Raw genomic sequence first — 26676 nt, 5'->3', positions numbered from 1 at the left:
CCAGAGCTAGTAACTGACCATGTTTCACTTAATCTGCCAATGTGAGAAGACATGCAATAAAATGTAAAAACCATCATTTGTGCTTTAGGCCAACGTGTGTCATTAATTGACTTTATATAATACTGGGTTAGTCACTAATTTTAGCCTCATTTTTTTCACATAGAATGATTAGCCAATACTAATGAAAGATCATTATCAAACCTTTCCTTGATAAGGGTAATTTAGATGTTAGTAAAAAGATGCTAAAATATTTGCTTTAATGAGGAAAAAGGTCTGTCAGACTTCATGCTAAATATCAAATTCTTGCTAATGTTGACCCTTGTCAATTAATGTGAAAATCTAAGCAAAGATTTCTAAGATCATTTCAGTGTTATTGCAGCTATTATTATTATTATTATTATAAACTGTTCAGGTGGTATCTTGGGTGAGGTTATCTTTATTGCTTGAAATAAAGTCTCTTTTAAGTGTTACAGTTAATCTAGCTCATTAACTGAAACCACAATTACTTATATTTGATATCCCTATTCCAATTTATCGGAGTATTTGTTATGAAGGATAATGGTCACCCATTTTGTTGATTTCCCAATGTCACCAAATTAATTATTTTTAGTTTATCTAAATTTGTTTTTTAATAACCTCACCATTTTGACTTGGAAGAGTTCCTAGAATTTTTTTTGGAGTACTTAGGTTGTATCCAAATCTCATCTCTACCTTTGATAAACTTTGGGTTCTAGAGCAAGTCATTTTATTGGCTTACACCCACATTTTCTCTTCTGTGAAGAAAGGCTTGACCTTGAGTACTATAACACACGCTCTTCTTTCTCTGCTTCTACTTCTCCCTCTACCCCATCCGTTTTTCCACACAGTAGGCAGAAGGGTCATTTAAAAATATAAATCAGATCCTGTCATTCCCCTGTTTAACACATTTCAAAAATTTCCCGATGCATTTAGAGTAAAATCCAAACTCCTCCCTGTAGCCTATAGGGGACTAGGTGAGCTGGCCTCTGCCTGTCTCTCCAATCTGTTTTATTTGTTCAGTACCTCTTAGCCATACAGACCACTTAGTTTTTTTTCATAGCATTTCACAGTTTGATTATATGTGTTTTTGTTTTGTTCACTTGTTACTTGTTTCCCCTACTAGACCAGATGCTCAATGAGGGCAGATAGTGTATTTTCATTCGCTGATAAAACCTAATGCACAATGAAATGTATTAGACAGATACTCACATGGTTATTCTTAAATCCTCTGATTCTTACTACTTAGAGATAAGTGTACAGCTTTTTCTTTCCCCCGTGGCAGTGTTTATCATGTCTTTCCTACCACTTGGGCATTCATATTAAAATGGATGTCTACTTATATTTTTTAATAATAATTTTTTGGTAAGTCTAAATTACAATGCCATATCATGGCATATTAAGTCCCAGATATATTGGTTTCTGTTGCATTCTTTAGTTGATTTATTTTTAGAAGAGTTTTTAAAATGATTACAGAGAATTTCCAGTGATTTGTTTGAATGTGACTTTGTAGCCTTGTCCTCCCTGTATTATAAAGTGTGATTCTAGGCTGAGCTTATTTTAAATTTGTAGATATTATGTTTGTTGTGTTAGGTATGCCAGAAATGTACTCTTTTTGATAGTGTCACTATTGGTATCTATCATCTGAAATACAAGAATCTTTCTGAAAATTTAGCTTAATATTGTCACTGTGCTACCCAGAAACAGTAAATTATTCATTTTTTGGGTCAAGGCACCAAGACTACTGTTTGGTCATTTACCTAGTGGCTTAATGAACTCAAGCATTTGCCCAAGGGGAGCCATTTAGTCCCCTGTCAGCACTTATGATCAAGCCTATGGTTAATCTCAGATGACGTGTGGTAGGAGAGGTTCATTCTTTTCTCTCTTCAGATTTAAGCTTAGGAAATTCACACATTTTTTTGACCACTTTCCCTTTCACTTTTGTATTAGACAGTAACTGTGGGGCTGAAGCTCTAGGGAGGTATTTGGCTCTGTCTCCTGAAGTAGTTCCAGTGGTTGAACTATCTCTAGCAACTGAGCGCATTTCATTTAAAGCTCTTCAAAGCTGAGTAAATCTTAGCAGAACCCCATAGAAACCAGAGTATGTAATTCTTTTTTTAAGCCACCATATTGTTAAATAAAGAATTTGGGGTAAAGTATACTGCTTTAGTGGTCTTAATAATACTATTTAAAAAGGTCCTTTTACCATTATCATTGCAGTGATTTTGTGATGTGGTCCAAGGACTTTACTGGGAAGAAACCTGAATCCTGGGAGGTGCTTAGAGTAACAGGGAAAAGGCTTTGTAAGATGCAGTTCAGAGTCCCAAGGCTTTCCTCATCGGCAGCCTTTCTCGGCTTTGGAGGATTCATAGTTTGTAAAGGTCTTAAGCTTTAAGCTGACTTAGTTAGGCATGAGGTGGTCTGATGTTGTGCAAAGGGCATAGGTTTGAGGAGTCAGGAAGAGCTGCATAAAAATCTCTGCTCTGACATTTAATAATTATGAACTTGATTAAGGTACTTCACCTGAGTCCCAGTTCCTTATTTGTAAAACAGTACCTACCTTATTGTGAGTATTACATGAGATAATATACGTGAGATTTATTGTCATGTAGTAGGTTCTCAGTAAATTAATGTTTTTCTTCCTCTGCATTAATATTCTGTATATTCTTTGGTGGTGGTGGGAATTCCCTGCATCCACAAATTCAGAAGTATCTAGCTAGGATCATTTTAGTCTTACTTGAAACTGTACCCCCAAGGATGTAAATGTGAAGAAGTGTGTAATAAAGTTGGCCAATTCATCTGTTTCTGATGAAATAAACAGGGGAGGATGGCATTTGGGTCATCAGAAAACTCTATCTTAAAATAATGAAAAATTACTTAAAATGATTACATTATAATATTTTGAAAGCTCAATGATGTTAAAGTTATCTTGTTATTGACCAGTACTTTTTTATACCTGTCTACAGGGAAGGAAGAATATGCAAGATGGGGCAAGTGATGGTGAAATTCCTAAATTTGATGGTGCTGGGTATGATAAGGATCTAGTGGAAGCGCTTGAGAGAGACATTGTGTCCAGGAATCCTAGCATTCATTGGTAAGTCTTTTAAGTTCTTGAATTAAAGCAGCAGAGAAAACAAGTTATTGGTTGGCCTTGTGTGAATCTTTTCTTATTATCTATGACTATGATTTCATCATAATAAATGCATGTGTAAAATTGACAGGACAGTTCTTTCAAAATCTAACCAAGACATTTTACATGTTAACTTGATGTTGACATAAATGACAAAGGTTGTTAAGTGAATAACATATCCTAATTAATAACTGCAGTATGTTTTCACTGATCATTTTATGCAGTATTAATTAAAATAGTGTTCTTAATATAATTTCATAAATAAAAAATTTAAAAAATTAGTATTGACCGTATCTGGTATCCGTGAATAAACATGAAACTTTGCTGCTCTTGCAAAGGGATGACATAGCAGATCTGGAAGAAGCTAAGAAGTTGCTAAGGGAAGCTGTTGTCCTTCCAATGTGGATGCCTGACTTTTTCAAAGGGATTAGAAGGCCATGGAAGGTGAGCATTTATTAAAATAAAATAGGTATAAAAATGATGCTTGCGTGATCATGAATGACAGCATTGTGGTTTTTTTAATGTGTTTGTTAACCAAGTTAGTAAAGATTGGAGGAGGTTTTTGTACATCCTAAATACCTGGATTTGAATTTGTAGTTGAGATGTGTTGTCTCTCAGAGGAAGAGTGTTGAAACTACAGTCTTTAGTTAAGTCACTCCCCTTAGGTTTGCCGGGTTAGAGATTAGCTTTAAGAATTTTCTAGATGTCTGTTTCTGTAAATAAGTTAAGAAGGAAATTAAATAGTAGATAGTCTTATAGAATTTGATCAAATAAACCTTTCTAAAAGTTGGCATATTTCTCACTAATTAATTGCTTTGATCACTTCATTTAGGCTTGATATTATTCTCAGACATGCCTTCCACTTTAGAGTAAAAAGCCTGCTTAGGACTAGTTCCTAAATCCATTGTTTTTATTTTAGCATATTAAAAAGCCCTTCTAACAATGGCTGCCTGGAAATTTTTTTTGGTCTTAGTCATAGGCAAAGGTTTCCTTTAATCTGATTGGTAGAGTGAAATAAAACCATGATTTTACTTTGCCCTTCTGAATTAGCTAGGAAGGCTGTTTCCCTTCTCAGTATCTCTTCCTCTTTTGACACACCTAAAAGTAAAGAGGAGGAGAGATTTTATATTTACACAAATAGCTTGGAATATTCATGGCATTTTGATTGTCTTCTACAACTTAAAAACTTTTATAGACTGGTATAGATTTACCTAATTTTGGTAACATTACCATCTTTATTTTAACTTTTAAAACAGTATTTAAAAGAGAGAGAAAAAAAGTCTTAAAATAGGTATTTAAAGGAGTTTTAAGACCGTGAGCTTGGTAGGTATAACCTACCTCTATCATGATGAGCCCTGTAAGTCTTTATCGGGAAGGTGGTTTGCACATGTAGAAAGATCACCTTGGTCAGCAGTGTGAAGGATGGACTGGAGATGGGCATAGGTGGATATAGGTGAGGAATCTGATGAAGGAGGCTGTTGTAATAGTCGAGCTGAACAATGAGAACCTGAAAAAAGACATTTATTATTTGACTAGTGAGAAATGGGTGGATTTGTGAGAGATGTTTAAAATGTAAATGGTAACATTATGACTGAGTGTTTACAGGGTGAGGGACAAGTTGTATGACTCCCAAATTCCAGGCTTGAAGGAGTGTGCAATTACTCCTGACACCAGCAACCCCAAATTGGACCAAACCTTACAGGTTGAAGGCACTTTTCCATGGGACTGTCCTCATTTCAGATGCCAAATGCAAACTTGGGCATCCCCAGGTCACCCTAACTACTGGTCAGCTGGCTGTAAATTTGGGGGTTCTTACTACCCCCCTTAGGTTTGGTAATTTTCTAGAATGACTCACAGAACTTAAGAAAATACTGTACTTAAAATTAGTTTTACCCTAGCAAAAGGAGGCAAATCAGAGCCAGCCAAAGGAAAAAATGCACAGGGCGAGATCTGTAAGGATGCTGAAAGTGAAGCGTCTGTTGTTTTCTGCCCGTAGAATCAGGATGCTTTGCCCTCCTAGCGCATGGATAGCTAGGGGAAGCTCACTCAAGCTTCAGTGTCCAGGGTTTTTATTGGGGTTTCATTACAGAGTCATGATTGATTGAATCACTGCCCATGTGTCTCAGTCTCCAGTCTCCTTTCTCTCTCTAGGTCTAGTTGGTATCATATGACTCAAGGTCCAGCCCTCTAATCCCATGGTTGGTTTTTCTGGCAAGGCAGGCCACCATCTTGAATCATCTCATTAGCATAAACTCTATAGGGGCCCACCATGAGTCACCTCAGCATAAAATTTCACGGTTCAAATGAACAACAAAAACACTCCTGTTACTTTGGTAATTCCAAGGATTTATAGTCTACTTCCTAGGAAGTGGGGAAAAAGACCAGCCAAATTCTTTATTAAACAGGGTGCACACTGTAAACTGATACTGGAAATTGAGAAGATGAGCAGGTTTAAATAGAAACAAAATATGTTTAGGTAAATACTCAGCAAGTAATTGGAAATAGAGGTCTGGAGCTTAGGATAGAGTTTGAATTTAAATTAAAATTGTAATAATATAGGTGTGGATGAGATTGTTCAAGGAGGTCTATAAAGGAAAAAGAGCAAGAAGCTTGGAATTGCTTTGAGAATGTAGAGGGTAGGGGAGGAGGAAACCTGGAAGGCACTGAAGAGAGTCATGAGTAGGAGGAGCAGCAGGGGAGAACAGTGTCTTAGAACCTAGGGAAAAAGCATTTCAGGAAGAAGGGAATGAACATCAGGTATCAGCACCATCAGAGGTCAGGGAGAAGGAAAGAAGATATAAGTTGAAAAGTGAGCATTGGATTAGTAAATTAGGTCATTTTAGTGAATTAGTGGAGACAGAAGTGAGATTGTAGCTCATAAAAAATAGTAAGTATGAACCATTTCTTTAAGAAGGTTGGCTGAAAAGGGAGGAAGTGGATAGTATCTAGAGGATTTGTAGGGTCAAGCGAAGGATTTTTTTTAAACAGGACAGATTTAAGTATGTTTATATACTGAGGGAAGGAGCCAGTACAGAAGGAGAGAGGAAACAGAGGAGATAATTGAAAGAGTAATGTCACGAGGAGCTGAAATTTATAAATACTGTGTGATTTTATCTATGTACAGATGCCAATGTTGGAAATTAACTCATATTAGAGGTGGCCACATGAAAGACATTACAGGAACTGAGAGGGCCTTCAAAGGGGACATTAGAGAAAGAATGAATTTTGCTATAGCTGTGCTTATACCATTAGTTGTTTTTACAGTTTTCAAAATATCCATCTCATTCACAGTTATAAGCTCCTTGGAAAGCAAAAAAAAATTTATAAAAGTAGTGTTTCAAATCCTCTTTCTGGGTGTCAGAATTCTATAGCTAGTGTTAACCTTAAAAATAAAGCTGTCAGTTATTTTATCAGCAAAAAATGGGTTTATTTGGGAATAGCAGAGAATTGCAATTTGGGACACGCAAGCTATGGCAGAACCATAGGCAAGTCTCAGGAACAAAGGAGAAGAACACTTCTTTTTTTTTTTTAAAGATTTTATTTATTTATTTATTTGAGAGAGAGAGAGAGCACAAGAGGGGGGAGCGGGAGAGGGAGAAGCAGACTCCCTGCCAAGCAGGGAGCCCGATGCGGGACTCGATCCAGGGACTCCAGGATCATGACCTGAGCCGAAGGCAGTCGCTTAACCAACTGAGCCACCCAGGCGCCCAGAACACTTCTTTATAGAGAAAAGGGGAAATTGGGAGGGCTGTAATAAAGAAAAAGTCTACTGGAATAAAGTGTGAGGTTCAAGTATAGTGGTTTTTCATTGGCTGGGTTTTGACACTGTCTCATTGGTTTTGACACTCTCTCATTGTTGCCAGGGCAGGAGAAAAACCTTTCTTCCTCCTGCTGGGGTGGTGAAGTCGCTAATGTAGAATAGACTTGCAAGGCTGGTCTCTTCCAGTTGGGTCTGCAATTGACTAAGAGTTGTAGGGCATGAGAGCTCCCCCTTCTGGCCTCGCAGCTCTATTTTAAAGGAGTTTTCCTTTCATTAATTTTCACACTAGGAAAGGGTTTAGACAGTTTCTGAATTTGTGAAACTTTATGTGTGCATAGTTTTCAAAGTTTAAATCCCCAGAAGCTTATTAAACTAAATTAATAAATGGGACAGAATTCTTTTAAAGATCACCAACTAATACACACACACACACACAAAATGTAGTATTAACTTTGTATTTGAACTCCCTCTGGAAGAAGAAAATACTGAGTATTTGAATATCCAGTAGTCTTCAACACTAGAGGATTGGTGTTTCTTGAATAACTTTTACTCCTTATTGACTTATTTTTACAGAAGAATTTTTTTGTTTTCAAAGTGAGAAGTAACTAAAATTTAGTTTTTAGTCTATATTTAGTGGCTCTTTCATCAGTAACACTATTTTATATAAACTATTAATTGTGAAGCACATTAAGCTGATAACATGCTAGCTAAATTGATTACGCTTGAATTGCCACTGGATTTTTAGTTACCTTAGTAACTAATAAGTGGATTTCTACTTTTGATTAAAAACTGTGTATTATGTGTTGTGGAAGACAGGTTTTGTCCCTTAGGAGGGTAAGGGATATATAGTTCTACGAGATGTGGTAGAAAATGTCTGACTTTCATTATGTTTAAGCAGAGCAGTCACTCTTAAGCCATGCTCAAAACTGTACATATTTATCTTCTTCCAGGTTTAAGAAAATTGGGTAGGTTCTTTCTCAACGTATTAGAAGATTTCTTATTGTCTGGGCCTTTTGTTAGCCCATCTCTAAGTACCTCTGATTTGAGATGTTTTGTGAAATCAGTCATTTTTTTAAATCTGTGAAATGATACTATGTCAAATACACTGTGATTTTGCTGTGACAGTTGAGCTTATCTTTTGATGGGAAAATTTTTATGTACATCAATAGCTGATGATATTTTATAAGAATGCATTTTAATCTGATAAAACATTTAATACAGCTTTTGAAATTTCAGGGTGTACTGATGGTTGGACCCCCAGGCACTGGTAAGACTATGCTAGCTAAAGCTGTTGCCACTGAATGTGGCACAACATTCTTCAACGTTTCCTCTTCTACACTGACATCTAAATATAGAGGTGAATCTGAGAAGTTAGTCCGTCTGTTGTTTGAAATGGTAAGTGATGATATATGCAGATTTCAAAGTACTGTTTGTGTAGGCAGATGATACCCCTTTTACATCCATTCACTTAGGGATCTGTTTTTAAAAGGGCAAATGGAGTTGTAGTTGAACAGTTCATCCTGACACATGAGTAAGGTATGGGATGGTGGATTTTGTGGAGTAGTTGATGTGTCTTCAGTGTTTCTTCCTCTCTGAGGTAAGGGAAGACCCTTTGGCATCCTATCCAGTGAGGGTGGAAGACACTTTGGAAATGTGTGTGGTGTGATATTTCTGGATTTCTAATGAGCTGGTTGAGCAGAGTATATTTTAGTATATGTTTTAAAAATTAGAAATCTATCATTAAAGTTTGTTCTTTTTTCATAAGGGACTTGCAGTAGCTATTTAAGAATATATATTGGAAGATAGAGATGGATGATTTATCTTTAAAAAGATTTATATTATGGAAAGTTCCAAACAAAAAAGTAGAAATAATAGTACTATGAATCCCCATGTATCTGTCACCCACCTTCACCAACCATCTTTTATTTTTAGAAATTTCCATTTTCTTATGTAAATGATTTAATCTCTGTCAGTAGCCAAATGGTGGCAAGTGAGAAATTTCTGCTCTTTTTTTACCATTGTTTTAGGAGGAGGAAATGGCATTAAAAAATTCAGATTGTTTTATGAGCTCATTGAATGGTTTCTTTAAAATGTTTTTTACAAAGGCTAGATTTTATGCGCCTACCACCATCTTCATCGATGAGATAGATTCTATCTGTAGTCGAAGAGGAACCTCTGATGAACATGAGGCAAGTCGCAGAGTCAAGTCTGAACTACTCATTCAGATGGATGGTAATTGATATTTAATTACTGTCCCCAAACTGTTGTATTTCCTTTTTGAATTTTGGGTAGATTCATATTGTGGAAATTCTCAGTGAATGGACTCGAAGGCAGCCTGAATTTATTTGTAATCATTTGTTCATCCACCCACTTGTTCAGTTTGTTCATGCACTCAGATAGCATTTACCGCATACGTGTTATGAATCACATGCCATTTCAGGTTCTGAGGTTACAAAGAAAAGGAGTGTCATGGCTGGTAAGGACTTTACTAGGACTGCAGAGCTTCCAGAGATGTGGTCCGGGGCCCCAGGGATCTTTCAGGCCCTCTTAAAGGTCTGCGAAGGCTAAACCATTTTCACGATAATATCAAGACATTATTTGCCCTTTTTCGCTCTCATTCTCTCACAAGAATACAGTGGAGTGTTTCAGAGGCTGCAAGACATTTGGGATGTCATCATAGATGGAAAGCAGCAGCAGATAAGAGAACCCAGCTGTTCTCTGTTGAGTCACACATTAAAGAGATTTACAAAAATGTAGGAAAACGCCACTCTTCTTACTAAATTTTTTTTGGTTTTGAAAATCAGTTATTTTTCATAAAATGTTATTTATATTAAAAAATACTGGAATTATTGTTACTTTAAAATGAATATTTTAAAAAATTCTCAGTTTTAATTTCTAATGGTAAATATTGATAGATGTATTCCACACACACAAAAGCTCTTTGGAGCTCAGTAATTTTTTAAGAGTATAGACAACATATCATGAAACCAAAAAGTAGAACCACTGATCTAGTTGGGAAGCAGGCAACTTAACAATACATTTTAAATTGTGTGGTAGAACTAAACTCTGGGTGTGGTGAAGACACAGTAGGAGAGGTACCACCCAGACTGAGGGAGTCATGGAAGGGAACAGCCAAGTTGGGCTTTGAAGCTTTGGTAGAAGTTATTCAAAGAAATGGCAATGAAGGAAGAGAGTGATGGGCCAGAGCTGTCTTCAGAGGTTTATTATTCTGGTAGTTGTGTGGCAAATGTAAAATGTGTTAAAAAAAATACCCAGAATGTGTTGTTTCAAAACAGCTATGGTTCTACAGCAACCGTGGATACTTACTGAATCCTTACAGTGTGTGTTATGTAGTGCCAGGCACCGTAAGGATGCAAAAAGCAGTGTAGTATATGAGTCCCTGCCCTCCCTGAGTTTATCATTTTAATTCCTGCTAAAGTATATTTTGGGGGAGGGATCTAGAGGAGAAATACATTAGATGTTTTAAAAATATCACTGAATATAAATTTAGTCAGCTGAATTTCATCAAGGGGTGTTTGTGACTACTGTTGGGGATTATTAGTTGCATAGCTTGATTCTTTGTGATAATGATTGAAACAGGAGTTTGGTAATAATTTATTAAGAAAATACCATATTGAACTGGGTTGCTTTAAATTCACTACTTTGTTATGCCAGGCCACAACTAGAAACTCTTAGTAATAAAGTTTGTGAGTTTTGTTTTGTTTGTTTGTTTGTGTTTGTTTGTTTGTTTTTACTGCACATTTTCCAAAGTTTCCATTGTGTAACCTGAAACTTTTTATTCTAAAACTTTAATTCTGAAAAAGTAGACTCAAGGTATATATGTTTGGTTTGGTATAAAAAGAAATGATATTTTCAGTAGTGATGATTATTAGGTTCATTCTCAGATTTTTTGTTTTTTCCAAGTCACTTAGAAGTTTGAAGGATAAAATTATTGCAGTATATCCTGCCATATTATGATTGCTTGCTAGTACATTAGCAAATGTGAACCTTCTTCATTCCTTCTTGAGAAAATAAATTAGACTAACAACTAAAATAAAAATTTTCTGAGGGACTTCATGATTTAAAAAAGGAGTAAAACAGCGTAATCTCCCATGCCTTTTCTTTTCAGAGCAACTATACACTCATTTTGTTATTAAAAAAATGGTTTTTCTTACTGGATTAGAATCCTGTAATAGATTATATGAATTCTATTGCCTCCTTGTTTTATAGTTACCTGTTGGTGTGTCTGGTTCTGCCACCATACAGAGGTCAGAAGGACTGCATTATTTCCGTCATTGAGCCTATGACAAACCTCTGGCTGATGCTTAGAGATGTTAGTTGAATGAGAGAATAAAGGACTTTAAGGAAAATGCCTTCTTTTCCCCTAATTGTGTATAGGAGTTGGAGGAGCTTTAGAGAATGATGATCCTTCCAAGATGGTTATGGTATTGGCTGCTACTAATTTCCCATGGGACATTGATGAAGCTTTGAGAAGGAGATTAGAAAAAAGGATATATATACCTCTCCCAACAGGTATGATGCCTTCCTTTTACTATATTTTTCTCTTTTTTTCTTCCTGTTACGTTTTTCTATTTTTAAAGAAATAGACTTAAAGGTCTTTAGTCGTTTGGCATTCCGCTTAAAGTTTATAACATCACAAAACCAATTTGTAATAGATGGAAAGAAAGGCCACAGTAGTACTCCATTGAAGTTCCTTACATTTCAGAGCAGTTCTTATATTCAGAGCAGTATTTTTTTTTTTTTAAGATTTTATTTATTTATTTGACAGAGAGAGACACGGCGAGAGAGGGAACACAAGTAGGGGAGAGAGAGAGAAGCAAACTTCCTGATGAAGGGAGCCCGATGTGGGGCTTGATCCCATGACCCTGGGATCATGACCTCAGCCAAAGGCAGATGCTTAATGACTGAGCCACCCAGGTGCCCTGAGAGCAGTATTCATGTTAATAAATTTGATAGGATATCTAAAGCTTTACTTTTAAATTTAAAGTCCTCATTAAATCTTAAGTGATTAAAAATAAAGTTCTCTTGGGATTTTCTTAAAAATATGCTGTTTTGAAAAATATAACTTCAAAAAAGAAAAATATAACTTCATCCTATTGATGACTTGAAATTTTCAGAAGTGAATTTTTTTCTTTTTATACTGAGATAAAATTTACATGGAATGAAATGTATAAATCTTTAAGTGTGTAATTCGTGAGTTTTGTCAAATGAATATTCCTGTTTAATCAATACCCTACTCAAGATGTAGGATATTTCTGTCACCCCATGAAGTTTCTATGTGCCCTCTACCAATTAATTCAAACCCTAAACAGGTATTAACCTTTTCTGATTTTTATCACCATAGATTAGTTTTACCTATTATTAAACTTCATATAAATGGAATCATAACATGTGTACTCTTGTGTGTCTGTTACTGTCACTCAACATAATGTTTTGAGATTCATCCATGTGGTTACATGTATTGGTATTTTATTCTTGAAATGATTATACCACAATTTATTCCCTTTTTGATGGACATTGGAGTTATTTCTAGTTTGGGGCTATTATGAATGAAGCTATAAATATTCTTGTACAGATCTTTTTATGGATGAATGTTTTTGATTCTTTTCAGTAATATAGCTAAGAATAAAATAGGTGGGTCCTAGGGTAGATATGTATATATTTAACTTTATAATACTCAAACTGTTTTCCTAAGTGGTTGTACCATTTTACACTTACACCATCAATGAATGAAAAGTCCAGTATTTTCATATCCTTGCCAACATTTGGTATGGTCAGTATTTTAATCTTAGTCATCCTACTAAATTGTATCTCTCTAATGACTAATTATGTGGAGTGCCTTTTTTGTGTACCTCTTGGTCATTGGTATATCTTTTGTGCAGTGTCTTTTCAAGTCTTTTGCTCAGTTTTTAATTAGTTTATTGTTGTTTTATTAATGCTATGTAGTTCTTCATCAGATATGCATTGTGAATATTTTCCTCCAGTTTGGTTTGCCTTTCAATTTTCTTTATGGTGTCTATTGATAAGAAGTTTTAATTTTGATGATGTTCTCTTGTCAAGTTTTTCTCTTACAGATAGCACTTTTTTTGTCATAGGAGATCTTTGCTTACCCCGAAGAGCAAAGGTTTTCTCCTATTTTTCTTTTAGAAACTTTAGTTAAATCTATGATCCATCTTTAAGTAATTTTTGTATATAGTGTCAGAGATTGAATTTCACTTTTTTTTATATATATGTCGAGTTGTTTTAGCACTACTTGTTAAAAGGAGTTTTCTTTTTCCATTGAGTTATTTTGACATCTTTGTTGAAAATTGTTTTGCTACGTATGTGTGGGTTCTAGTTCTCAGTTCTCTGTTCTGTTCCATTGATTTAAAAATAAGTATAGGGCTATCTAGTTAGGTTATCTATTTTTTCTTTTTGTTTTTAAAGATTTATTTATTTATTTTAGAGAGAGAGCAGGGGGTTGGGAAGGGCAGAGGGAGAGAGAAACTCCAAGGAGACTCCCTGCTGAGTGCAGAGCCTGATGTGCGGCTCAATTTCACAACCCTGAGATCAGGACCTGAGCCAAAACCAAGAGTCGGATACTTAACCAACTGCACCAGCCAGGTGCCCCTCTATTTTTTCTTGAGTAAGCTTTGGTAGCTTGTCTTTCAAAGAATTTGTCCATTTCTTCTAAATTGTCAAATTGGGATTTGACCTACTACAAACATACAAGCTGACTAAAGGGTTTATGTGAGGCTCTTGATTTCATGTCTGGTTCTGGAGCCTGAAGTCAATAGTGAGGGCAGTCGGGAAGAGAAGATGAAGTGGTGGAAACAAGGACAAAGTATAACCTGTGTGGATGAACTGGAACCTCATGAGGATAGACTGGAACCCATGTTGGGCTCTCATTGCTTCTGAGACTTCCAACTTTGATGATTGGGGTGTCCTATTGTAACAGTACTAAATATATACCTGGCTAAGGAGTCAAAAAAGCTGAAGGAGGAAATCTGGCAGGAGCTGCTCCATACTAGTAGGGTGAGTCAGAAGATAAGTGACAGTATGCTTGAACTGCAAATGCACTTCACACCCTGAACCAACTTTCTTTCAGATTTCACCCATAATGACTCATGTGGTCCACACTGAACCAGAGCTATGCAATGTAAATCCTGGGAAATGGAATTACAGCTTTGCTTAAGTTAACATAATACAAATCTACACACCTTATTTTCTTCTTGTCTGTAGAATCTACAGTAATGGCTCAGTTTTCATTCCTAAAATTGGTCATTTGTGTTTTATCTCCATTATTCTTGATCATCTTGCTAGAGATTTATCAATATTATTAATCTTTTCAAAAACCTAATTTTTTGCTTTGTAATTTTTCTGTTGCCTATTTCAGTGACTTTTTTCCTCTTATTTTTATTATTTCTCCGTTATACTTTGAGTTTAATCTTCTTTTTCTGAAGTAAGAAACTTATACTATTGGTTTTAAACCTTCTTTTTTTAAATATAAATATTTAAAGCTGTAAATTTCTCTTTATGCACTGCTTTGGCTTTATCCCACCAATTTTGCTATAGCATATTTTCTTTGCTATTCATTTCTAATTTTCCTTTTTTTATTTCTAACTTAATTCCACTGTAGTCAGGGACTACTCTGTAGAATGTCAATTTTTAAATTTTATTGAATTTATGGTTCAGCATATTCTTTCTTGGTGAATGTTTATTCTGTACTTGTTGATAATACTCTATAATTGTTGGTCATATCAAGTTAGTGTGATAATATTGTTCAAGTCTTATAGATCCTTACTGATTTTTTTACTCTGGTTTTTCTACCAATTACTTAGAGTGGGTTGTTAAACTCTTCAGATATTATTGTGAATTTGTTTATTGTTTGCTTTAATTCCGTCAGTTTTTGCTTTATGCATTTTGAAGTTCTATCATTAGGTACATAAACAGTTATAATTGGTATATCTTCTTTGTTCTTCTACCATTATGAAATGTCTCTACTTAGACCCTTTGACTTGATGTGTACTTTGATAATAATACAGCCTCATGATCTTTCTTTTGCTTATTGTTTGCATGATATATCTGCTTTCTTCCTTTAGTTTTCACCCTGTTCTTATATTTGCAATGCAGTTCTTGTAGACAACATATAGTTGGGTCTGGCTGTTTAGCCACTTTATTTCTGGTTTTTAATTGGAGTATTTAGTCCATTTAAATATAATGTAATCATTGATATGGCTGTGTTTAAGTATGCCATCTTGCGATTTTCCCTTTTGTTTCTCTGTACCTCTTTTCCTAATTTCTTTTGATAATTGACTATTTTTTAGTATCCACTTTCATTCCTTTATTGGATTTTTACCTATACCTGTTTTTTTTTAGCAGTTAATCTAGGGATTACAATATGCACCTGTAACTTTTCACAGTTGACTTTGAGCTAATATTGTACCATTTCATGTAAAATATAAGAACTGTTTGCCTCCCCCGCCCCCAGCCTTTGTGCTATTTTGTCATGTATTTTATACCTACATTCATTATAGATCCCACAGTATAATGAAATTTAAATTGTTAGTTTAAACTTCAATTAAGAGGAGCACAAAAAATAGTGTTTTCTATTTGCCTACATATTTAACACCCCCACTGCTCTGCTTTTCTATTTTAAGGTCCACATTTCCATCTGGGTTCATCTCCCATTTTCTAGAAAACTTCCTTTAATATTTCTTCTAGTTAAGGTCTGCCAGCATCCAGTTCAGTTTTTGTTACCAGACATGTCTTTCGTTCACCCTTATTTCTGAAGGATATTTTTAATTGATAAATAATTCTGGGTTGGAAAAAGTTTTTTGTTTTGTTTTTTCTTTCATTACTTATAAAGATAGTCATTTTGTCATCTTCTGGCCTCCACTGGTTTCTGATGTGAGGTCCGCTGTCATTCACACCATTGTATGTAATGTATATTTTCTCTTCGGCTATTGTTTTTTTAAACCAACTTTATTGAATAATGATTTATCTATAATAAACTTTATCCACTTAAAATTTGATGATTTTGACAATTGTATACAGCCCTGAAACCATACCACAGTCAGGATGTAGAACATATCTTTCATTCTGAGATGATTTCTTGTGTCCCTTTGCAGCCCATTCTCCTCTCTCCCCAACACTTTCTACCTCAGGCAACCATTGATCTGATCTTTGCCGCCATAGATTATTTTGAATTTCACAAGTAGGATCATACAGTATGAATTGTTTTGGGACTGTCTTCTTTCATTCAGCATAATTATTTTGAGATTTATTAATGTTACTATTTTTTTTACTGGTGGGTAAGATTTCATTATATGGCCATATTACAGATTATTTATCCATTCTCTTATTGATGGATATTTAGGTGGTTTCTGTTTTGGAACTGTTGTAAATAATTATTTTCTTGAGTGGTTGTCCTCTATGGTTTTTTTTTTTAGGCAGGGAGGGGCAGAGGGAGAAGGAGAGAGAATCATAAACAGCTATTGGAGGAAAGACATGCTTTGTGGTATAAAGGTAGGAATTTAGCTTTCTTTGAAAGAGTGGAGAAGAAAATAGATTTGGCTGACTGAAAGGCTTTCTTCTAAACTTCTTTTCCCTTATGAAAACGTTATATCCATTATAGGTAATCATTTTTGGGTGCTTCTCTTTGCTCATTATTAGTCTGAAGGTGTATACCTTGTGACCGTAGAACTTGAGAAATTGCTTTCTCCTGAAGTGTATCCAAACAGGTAATCATAATTAGAACTCCACTCTTTCTCTATTAGTTCAGTAGGTGTTTGTCTAGCTCTTTGTTGTTAGACATTTATTATTATTGCAGAACTCAGATCTCATGACCCTGAGATCATGACCTAAACTGAAATCAAGAGTTGGATGCTTAACTGACTGAGCCACCCAGGCTCCCCTCTTAACGGTTGTTACGATATTCTGTTTATCTTTTTGCTTTCAGCAATTTTACTATGATGTACTCTGTGGAGTTTTCCTTTTATTTATCCTGCATGTATGTTGGGCTTTGGTATTGTTGCACAGGTCACTGGGACCCCATTACATTTTTTTTTCAGTCTTTTTTTTTAATTCTTCAGGTTGGATAATTTCTGTTCATTTATCTTCATGTTCATTGACACTTTCTTCTGCCATTGCTAATCTTTTAATCTCATCCAGTGAATTTTTCATTTCAAATGTATTTTTCAAATCTAGCATTTCCATTTGGTTATTTATTATAGTTTCCATTGCTTTGCTGGGATTCCCCAGATCTTAATCCATTTAGTCTATCCTTTTTCCTGCAATTCTTTGAGATTTTTCCCTTCAAAAGGTGGAGCTTAGTTCCCCTCCCCCTGACAATGTATTGGACTTAGTGATTTGTTTCTAAGGAATAGAATATGGGAGAATGATGCTATAAGTGACTTCTGAGGCTAAATCATAAAAAGGATAGTTTCTGCCTAGCTCTCCCTCTCTCAGATTATATGCTTTTGGGGAAGCCAGCTGCCATACCACGAGGACAAATAGCCTAGGGAGAAGCCCGCATGGGAAGAAACTAAAGTCTCCCACCAACAGCCAGAACTAGCTTACCTGTTATGTGAGTTGGTCTTTGGATGACTATAGGCCTGGCCTGTACATTGACTAAGATTTCATGACAGACCCTGCATTAGTCAGGGTTCTCCAGAGAAACAGAACCAATAGAACATGTATATAGGGACAAATTTATTTTAATGAATTAACTCATGGAATTACAGAGACTGGGAAGTCTAAAATCTGCAGGGTAGGCTGGCAGGCTGGAGACCCAGGGAGGAGTTAATGTCACAATGCAAGTCTGAGGGCCCTCTTTGGGCAGAATTCCCTCTTGCTCTGGGCAGGTTTGGCTTTCGTTCTGCTTCGGCCTCCAGCTGATTGGATGAGGCCTTCCACATTATGGAGAGCTGTCTGCTTTACTGAGTCCACCAATTTAAATATTAATCTCATACAAAAACATCCTCATAGAAACATCTAGAATAATGTTTGACCAAATATCTGGCCAAGTTCACAAAATTAGCTATCGTAGACAAAAAAAAAAAAAGACTAAAAGAAAAAGTGAGAGCTTTTTAGTTAAGTTTCTCCCAAATTCCTGATGCACAGTAACTGTGAAGATAATAAATTGTTATTTTAAGCCAATAAACTTTAGTATAATTTTTTATTCAGAAAGAGATAATTGATATACTACTTTATAGTTTTTGTCAGCCGATTCTTACATCTGGAACATCAGTTTCTAGAATTGGCTACTTTTTAATTTTCTTAATTGTGGGTCACATTTTTCTGTTTCTTCACATGTCCAGTAATTTCTATTATATGCTCTACATTATAGGGTGTCTGGATTATGTTTTCCTTTGAAGGGCATTGAATTTTGTTCTGGCAGGCACTCATATTCTTGGCAGAACTTAAGAAAAAACTACAGTTATTTGCTGTCTGTTGGCTAATGCATGAAAACAGTTGCCTCTTATCTCTTGTTTTATATTTGTTTACCATAGAAAGACAAGTCTGGTACCAGTTTTTTCATGATGGCCAGAAGTGGAAGCCTCACCTGTGACTTTTTTTTTTTTTTTTAAGATTTTATTTATTTATTTGACAGAGCACAAGCAGGGAGAGTGGCAGAGGGAGAAGGAGAGGGAACACGCTCCCTGCTGAGCTGAAGGCAGATGCTCAACTGACTGAGCCACCCAGGCACCTGAAACTTAATTTTTTATAACATATTCCTTACTCACTTTCTTGACTAGATCTCAAGACTCTATTATGTAATTAATTGGTAGATTTCTAGCTATAGTTTCTGACTTATATTGTCTTTCCATTAATACTAACAATCTCGTTACTTGAAAAATGTTCTTTTTCTTAAAACAGTGCTTAAATTACTTGTTGAACTTAAAATAATAATAAACTTACTTAAAGCAGTAATGAAAGTGATTCAATTTAGAAGCTGTAAGCCACCCTGGAATATTCCACCTCCCAGAAGCAGCTCCTCAGTTCCTGGCTTGCTCTCATATTAGCCACATGAAGGTTTGAAATTTGAGTGGTTTGTTATCACTTCTGATTTAATGTTTCTTTCCTTTCTCCTTTTTCCCTTTTTTCTCCTCCTTGTTTTCTAAGCCAAATATCTGTGTGCTATCTAGTATATTTTTATGAAATGGGTTTTAATTTTACTACTGTGTACAATGATTATAAATAAGAAATTAATACTAATGGGGGAAAATAGAAGTTTTACTACTTGAACTGACATCATTTAAACTTTGGTACTTTGAACTTTAATTCACCGTAATAGGGAGGAAAAAATGCAACTGGAAAAATAGTCGATGATAGCAATTTTATAAACTGCTGAGGAGAGCTTAGCTATTGGGGGAAAGACATGCTTTGTGGTACAAAGGTAGGAATTTAGCTTTCTTTGAAAGAGTGGAGAAGAAAATAGATTTGGCTGACTGAAAGGCTTTCTTCTAAACTTCTTTTCCCTTATGAAAATGTTATGTCCATTATAGGTAATCATTTTTGGGTGCTTCTCTTTGCTCATTATTAGTCTGAAGGTGTGTACCTTGTGACCGTAGAACTTGAGAAATTGCTTTCTCCTGAAGTGTATCCAAACAGGTAATCATAATTAGAACTCCACTCTTTCTCTGTTAGTTCAGTAGGTGTTTATCTAGCTCTTTGCTGTTAGACATTTATTAGGTACTGTGGGAATAAAAACAATGTACAAGCCTTGTCCTTAGAGAACTCACGATGCAGTTAGTTGGAAGGTAGCCATACACTTAACCTAACTGTAGGGAAAACAGTGTAACGTGATATTAGTGTTTTCCATGGTACTTTTTCTTTTCAAGTTTTTTTATTTAAAATTCCAGTTAGTTTATTCCAGTCCAGTGTAAATTCCAGTACAGTGTAATATTAGTTTCAGATGTATAACATAGTGATTCAACACTTACATACAACACCTGGTGCTCATCACGACAAATGCACTCCTTAATCCCTGTCACCTATTTAATCCCCACCCCCACCTCCGCTCTGGTCCATGGTACCTTGGAGTGGAGAATGAGGAATAATAAATTCTGGTCAAAGTGCTTTGGGGAGACTTCATGGAGGAAATTACATTTTCACTAATTTTCATAGAGAAAAACAAAGGTGTGGTTGCTTGAAGATGAATAGACAGGTAGCTCTTGTAGCTGGAGCATCTGGTAGGATAGAAGGGTCTGGGATAGACAAAACAATAACGTGGAAAGACGAGAGACCTGAAAGAAAGATTTATAAATCTAGGGTAAAATTAATGGAAAGAAAGATTATATGAAAGTAAAAAATAGTTGAAGGACTAAAATTTTATGAAAAAGCAACCCACAAAAATAAATTTTTAGTTGGAAAAGGAAAGATGTATAAAAATGAGAGTAGATAAAACTAAAGGCACCCCCGAGGCCTCAGCTGGAGCTTGTCTTTCTGGAGCACTTCCTTTTTACCCTGTGGCCATTCCCTGTGGCCTGGGCTGCTTCAGGCGTAGTGGGTTTTAAGATAGTCAGATTTCATACATAGGTAACTCAGGGCTCCAGATGTTCCACTGGAAAAAGGTAGTAGGGGCATTGCTTTTTATAACCTAGCCTTAGAGGTCATATAGTGTCACTTCTGCTGTACCCTGGGTTGAAGCATTTACAGCCCCATTCGTTTTCAAGTTAGACTACCTCCGGGTGGGAGAGTGGCAAGACCACATTGTAGGAACATGTGTGGGATGAGACTGTTGCGGCCATCCTGGTGAATACAATCTGCCATAGTTCACAAAAGGCAAAACAACAGGCAGAGCTACAGCTCGGCCTTATGCTAAGTCTCTTCTTCATTTGTGCATCTAAATTATAGCAAAAAGCGCCTGGTCAGCTTAATCAACTCCTTTTTCAGCCCCTTTCATTTAACCGTATTTTGCTTTTAGAATAACCTCCCTAAATCACTGAAATGTCATAGAGTCTCTTAGACTCTGAGTCTAACTTCCTATCACATCAGGGTCAGAGTACTTTTTGGTTCATACCTTATCTGTCTTAATTGTGTCTATTTCCATTTCTCAGTCCTCCTTTGTACTTTCCTACTTACCTTTCCCCCCCTCCCACAACTCTGGTATGCTCATGCTTCTTCTTACTTCTATGTCATTATTTATGGTACTCCCATTTCCCAGATTGTTCTCTCTCTTTGCCTCTGTTTAAATTTTATTGGGGCCCCTGGCTGGCTTAGTTTGTGTAGCATGTGACTCTTGATTGTGGGGTTGTGAGTTTGAGCCCCATGTTGGGCATGGAGCTTACTTAAAAAGAAGAAATTTCAAGAACAAAAAATCCAGTGGGGTGCCTGCCTGGCTCAGTCAGAAGAGGATATGACTCTTGATCTTGGGGTTGTGAGTTTGAGCCCCACGTTGGGTGTAGAGATTACTTAAATAAATAAAACTTTTAAGAAAAGTTTATTGCTTTTTTTCAAAGTTGACATTAAAGCATACTAATTCTATGAAGGTTTTTTTGGCCTGGCCTGTCTCCCTTGTGTAGAATTTACTTCTCTGGGTTATCTGTGTCTCAGATGGTCCTTAATAGAAGGGATCTGGGTTTTCTATGTCTCTGTCTAATCTCGTTTGTTGACTAGCCAATGGTGGTGGTGGTGCGGGGGAAACAATGAACATTTTTTGAGTGCTGACTGTGGACCAGGCTTTACATGTATTAACTTATTTAACCCTCACAACAGTCTTCTGCAGTAGATTCTGTTCTTATCTTTATTTGACATGTGAGGAAACTGAGGCACTGAGGGGTTAAGTATCCCACCCAGTGAGGCAGAGCAGGGCTGTGAGCCCAGACAGTCTGGCCCCAGAGCACATACTTGCTGTCTTCTGCGCTGGACTGCCAAGTTTGCTTAAGAAGAATTGTTAGTATAAGAAGTGTATGATCCTTTTAACGATGTTTATTTAAATTTAGAATGTGTACTAACTTGGTTATGTGGCATTCGCAGTTCTTTATTATTAACATAATAATTTCTGGTTAAATCCTTCTACAGTATCATTCAGTTTTATACAATTGATAAATCCTACTTGGAATCTTCTAACAAATCACTGATACAATCAGAATTAAAAGTTATTTTCCCCAAATTATAGTTACTAGGGAAAAAGATGCTTCCTACTACGCAGGCCTTCCCTTTGAGCACGCTTATGCCCCAAAGTTCATTTAAGGTGACTGACTGGAACTTTGTTTCTGTGGGATAATACATTATATTGAACTTGGTGTTTTGAGTTCTTAGCGCAGCCTGCAGTAAAACATTTTGATTTACAAATATAGTGATACTCTAACTTTAGGACTAAGAGAGCAAAGTGATATTTGTCTGCTAACGTTCACCTGCTATGCGTGGAGCACTGTGAAATCACACTTAGGTTAAAGTCGGAGTTCTTACTGAGGCATCAGGAGCACAACCACTTTCTGTAGCAGCAAACCTAGGGGCTTCCTGCCCTTCCCTCTTTTCTCCCACTCCCCTCTTGCTGACCATCTGAGTGCAGGACTTCTTTGCCTCTATACCATAATGAACTGTAAGGTGGGCCTATTGGCTGGGGATGATCAAGGATAAGGAGCTCTCAAGAATAAGGAATTCTGGAGGTAAAGATTTCTGACTTTGTACTCGTTCTTTTTTTCTGGCAATCCCGGATAATGCCTGCTTACTTTACTTCTCTTTCACTGTGGCTGCTCTTTGCATTGCTTTGCTTTGTCTTACTTTTTGTGTGTGATTGAGAAATATAACTCATTATAGAACTAAATTGTATTAAAATTGAGTTCAGTCCATCCAATAATTGGCAAACAACCATGTAACTACTTTCTAGGACAAGAAATGGAGCATTATCAGACCTCAGAAGCTCCCGGTATATTCTTTCCCTAGCATACCTCCCCCTGGTGGTAATCACTGTTATTCCTTTTATGGAAATAATTTATTTTTATCTTAAAATTTTCTCACCTAATAATGTATCCCTAAACAAAGTTTTATCTTTTTTTAAAACTTAAATTGAATCATACTAATTATGTTTATTTGTATTTTGCTTCTTTTGTTCAAGTACATTTTTAAGATTCATCCATATTATGGTATCTAGATGCTGTGCATTTTTGTTGCTGTATAGCATTCCATTGTATTAGTCAGCTAGGGCTGCCATTACAGAGTAGCACGGACTGGGTGGCTTAAACAACAGACATTTATTTTCTCAGTCTAGAAGTCCAAGATCGAGCAAGGTGTTGTTTCATTCTGGGGCCTCTTTCCTTGGCTTATAGGTAGCCATTAGATAGCCATTTTCTTACAGTGTCTTTATGTAGTCTTCCACCATGTATGTCCTAATCTCCTCTTCTTGTAAAGATATCAATCAGACTGGATTAGGGCCCACCCAGATGACTTCATTTTACTTTAATTGCCTTTTTAAAGGCCCTATCTTCAAACAGTCACATTCTGAAGTATTAGAAGTTAGAGCTTCAACATAAAACTTCGGGGGTTGGGGTAGACATAATTCAGCCTGTAACATCCATTATGTCATTATACAATAGTTATCCATCATATTATTTGGTGGACGTTTTGATTGTTTCCAATTTTAGGCAATTATGAATAGTACTGCTATGAATATTTTTATACTTGCATAATGGTGAAAATGCCTAAGTTTCTTTAGGTCGAGATGGAGCATTCCATCCTTGCAGTGAATTGCTGGTCATGTTGCACAGCTGGAACAATAAATAAATCCAATCTGTCTTCCCAAGTGGTTGTTCCAGAGTGGTTGTTACACGTTATACTCCTACCAGCAAGATAGGAGAGTTCCCGTTACTTCACATTTTTCCAAAACCTTAGACTTTTTAAATTTATACCAGTCTCTTGGTGTGCAGTGCTATCTCATTGTGGTTTAATTTTTATTTCCTTCTTTATTAAATAATTTGACTATCTTTTCCTTTAGTAGCCATGTTACTATGTTATTTGATTATAACAAAATCAAATGACTCCTAAAGGAAAAGATACATAACAAATACCTGTTCAAGTCTTTTGCCCATTTTTCTATTAGGTGGTCTGACCTTTATATTTGTAGGAATTCTTTATATATTCTGGATATAAGTACTTTGCTACTTGTATATGTTGTAAATATCTTCTCAAACTCTAACTTTTGTGTTTTCACTCTATTTACAGAGTCTTGGTGAATTAGAGTTCTTAATTTTAACATGGTCAGTTTCTCAGTCTTTTCTTTTGTGGGCAACTTCTTGAATATATGTATCTACATATCTATATATATCTTGAGGATATTCACTCTGAAGTCATTAATATATTTCCTGTTTTATCTTCTAAAATGCTTGTAATTTTCCATCTTACATTTAGAGTAGTAATATATCTGGCACCGATTTTTATGTATGGTATGAGGCAGGATGCAATTTCTTTTTTTTTTACCCTGTAGATAGTAGTTGTTCTGGCATTTTCTCCCACTGCTTGAACCACATATGTCTTAAATCAGGTGTTCATACTATATGCTTTGATCTGCTTCTACACTCCCTGTTCTGTATCATTGATCTATTTGTTTATCTCTGCAAGAGTATTACACTGATTTGAATACTGTTGCTTTGTAATAAGTCTTAAATTCTAATAGAGCAGTTCCTCCCACCTCACTTTTGTTTTTCTAGTGTGTCTTGGTTGTCCTTGATTCTTTCCATTTCCATAAACATTTTAATATCTGCCTGTTCAGATCCACAAACAGACCTATTGGGATCTTTACTGGAATACTTTGACTTTATATGATCATTGGGGGAATTGTCAATGTCAGGAAAGATAAAACAAACTTTGGGGAACTGCTTTAGATTAAAGAAGACTAAAGAGATATGATAACTAAATGCAGTGTGTATTTTAAGAAAGTCATAAGGGCCTGGGGAAAATGGGGACATTTTAATCTGGATTGTGTATTGGATGATTCTAATATAACAATGTTAAATTTGCTGGTAATGTGATAATTGTATGGATACCTTTGTTCTTAGGAGGTACATGCTGAAGAATTTAAGGTGAAGTGTTGCAATGCCTGCAGTTAGCTCTCAATTCAAAAAAGAGGAGGGAGGAGAGAGGAGATGGGAGTGATAATGGCAAAATATTGACAGTTGATGGGTCTAGATGGAAGGTAAATGGGTGTTCACTGATTTTTTTTTTTTTTTAACCTGTAGATTTAAAATTTTTCAAAATAAAAGTTGGGGAAGATTACATTTCATTTTACATATCAGGAAATAGTAGAAAGCCAGATGCAACCTACATTTGCATTATCTTAGTATGCTGTATTAAATAGAAATTTGCCATTAAAATTGATAGTAAAACAGTAAGCATGATTGGTTATTTTATACAATTCTGTAATTCATTTGAGCTTACATAGTACAATACACATTTCAGTCATATTGGAACAGCAAATGTCTGTGGGCTGGCTCTCCAAGTAAAAAAACACATTAATATGTGTTCTGTGCTAAGGACTGATTTCCTGTATCCTAGGAAATCTTTTTCTATATCACACTAAAAGGTGAGCAAAATGATTCACAGGAGTTACACCCCATGCAATCTAGTTTTATAAAGCTAGGCTAAATGTTGTTTTTTACTAAAAGCATGTTTGGTACTTCAATATTAATGATTTTATTTTTCATAAAGGATCACAGACCCTTTGTTTTCACAGCAAGTAGCTTCGCAATCTATAAGGAAAACTCTGAGTTTTGTTTCAATTTTTAGTTACTGCAGCCAAGGCACTTAGGATATTCATGAATTCTGAGTCATACAATGAGTTGGTAATACTAGGTGGACTCAAGTTACTGACTCCTCTTTCTTTTCCTGAATGTTAATATGTGATTTCTTATCAAAATGATTTGTAAAGTAAAACATCCAACAGTAACAAAAAAATCTTCTACAGCGAAAGGAAGAACTGATCTGCTGAAGATAAATCTTCGTGAGGTTGAACTGGATCCTGACATTCAATTGGAAGATATAGCAGAGAAGATTGAGGGCTATTCTGGTGCTGATATAACTAATGTTTGCAGGTATTTTTTTTAATGATCCGTGACCTTAGATATTAGGTATAGATTTGGCAGGAGGATTGGTCTTAAAGTTAGTATCATTATTAGCCCTTGATGTGAAAACAGCGACCCATTTCCTTGATTTCTTATTTGTCTTGTTTCTTTTCTATATAACCTCATGGGTCATTGTTAGATGAATAATTTTATAACAATATGGTCACCTTTTCTATTCCTTTGATTTTTTAAAAATTTAAATTCAATTAGCCAACATACAGTACATCCTTAGTTTCAGATATAGAGTTCAGTAATTCATCAGTTGGTATCCAGTGCTGATCATATCACGTGCCCTCCTTAATGCCCATCACCAATTATCCCATCCTCCCACCCACCTCCCCTCTAGTAACCCTCAGTTTGTTTCCTAGAGTTAAGAGTCTCTCATGGTTTGTCTCCCTCTCTGATGACTACCCATTCAGTTTTCTCTCCCTTCCCCTATGATCCTTATTCAGCATATGAGTGAAACCAAGTGATAGTTGTCTTTCTCTGATCCATCCTTTGATTTTAAAGAAATTGTACTTAATTTGGCAATAATGACTTTGACAAGCCAAGGTCAGTTTAGCCCTGAATTGGAGCCTAGTTGCATCAACATAAAATAATATTAGTTTTGGTTGGCATTATTTTACCACATGCAGATGAGCAAGCAGAGTTGCATCAGTTTAAGCTGGGAAATACATATTTCATATGTGTAAAATATATCATATATT

The 26676-nt window shown here is 35.7% G+C and overlaps 1 protein-coding gene across 8 annotated transcripts in view; it reads left to right on the top strand.

The window, feature by feature from the left end:
• KATNAL1 (katanin catalytic subunit A1 like 1) overlaps positions 1–26676 on the top strand; it is a 113400-nt gene that overhangs the window by 44979 nt on the left and 41745 nt on the right. For 6 of the 8 annotated variants that reach the window (XM_031036052.2, XM_006727981.3, XM_081814788.1 and 3 more), the window contains exons 5-10: positions 2982–3109; positions 3484–3589; positions 8142–8300; positions 9011–9137; positions 11304–11438; positions 25813–25939. In XM_031036052.2, the coding sequence (XP_030891912.1) occupies positions 2982–3109; positions 3484–3589; positions 8142–8300; positions 9011–9137; positions 11304–11438; positions 25813–25939 (782 nt within the window). Of the gene's footprint in view, positions 1–2981; positions 3110–3483; positions 3590–8141; positions 8301–9010; positions 9138–11303; positions 11439–11694; positions 14721–25812; positions 25940–26676 lie in introns of those variants that run through there. The other 2 variants (XM_081814791.1, XM_081814792.1) reach the window with 2 other exon arrangements.

The sequence above is a fragment of the Leptonychotes weddellii genome, chromosome 3 (assembly GCF_054177405.1).
Source record: "Leptonychotes weddellii isolate Sample4059 chromosome 3, ASM5417740v2, whole genome shotgun sequence".
NCBI lineage: Eukaryota > Metazoa > Chordata > Mammalia > Carnivora > Phocidae > Leptonychotes > Leptonychotes weddellii.
Note: the sequence above shows the minus strand (reverse complement) of the source record. Positions and strands in the feature narration are given on the sequence as shown.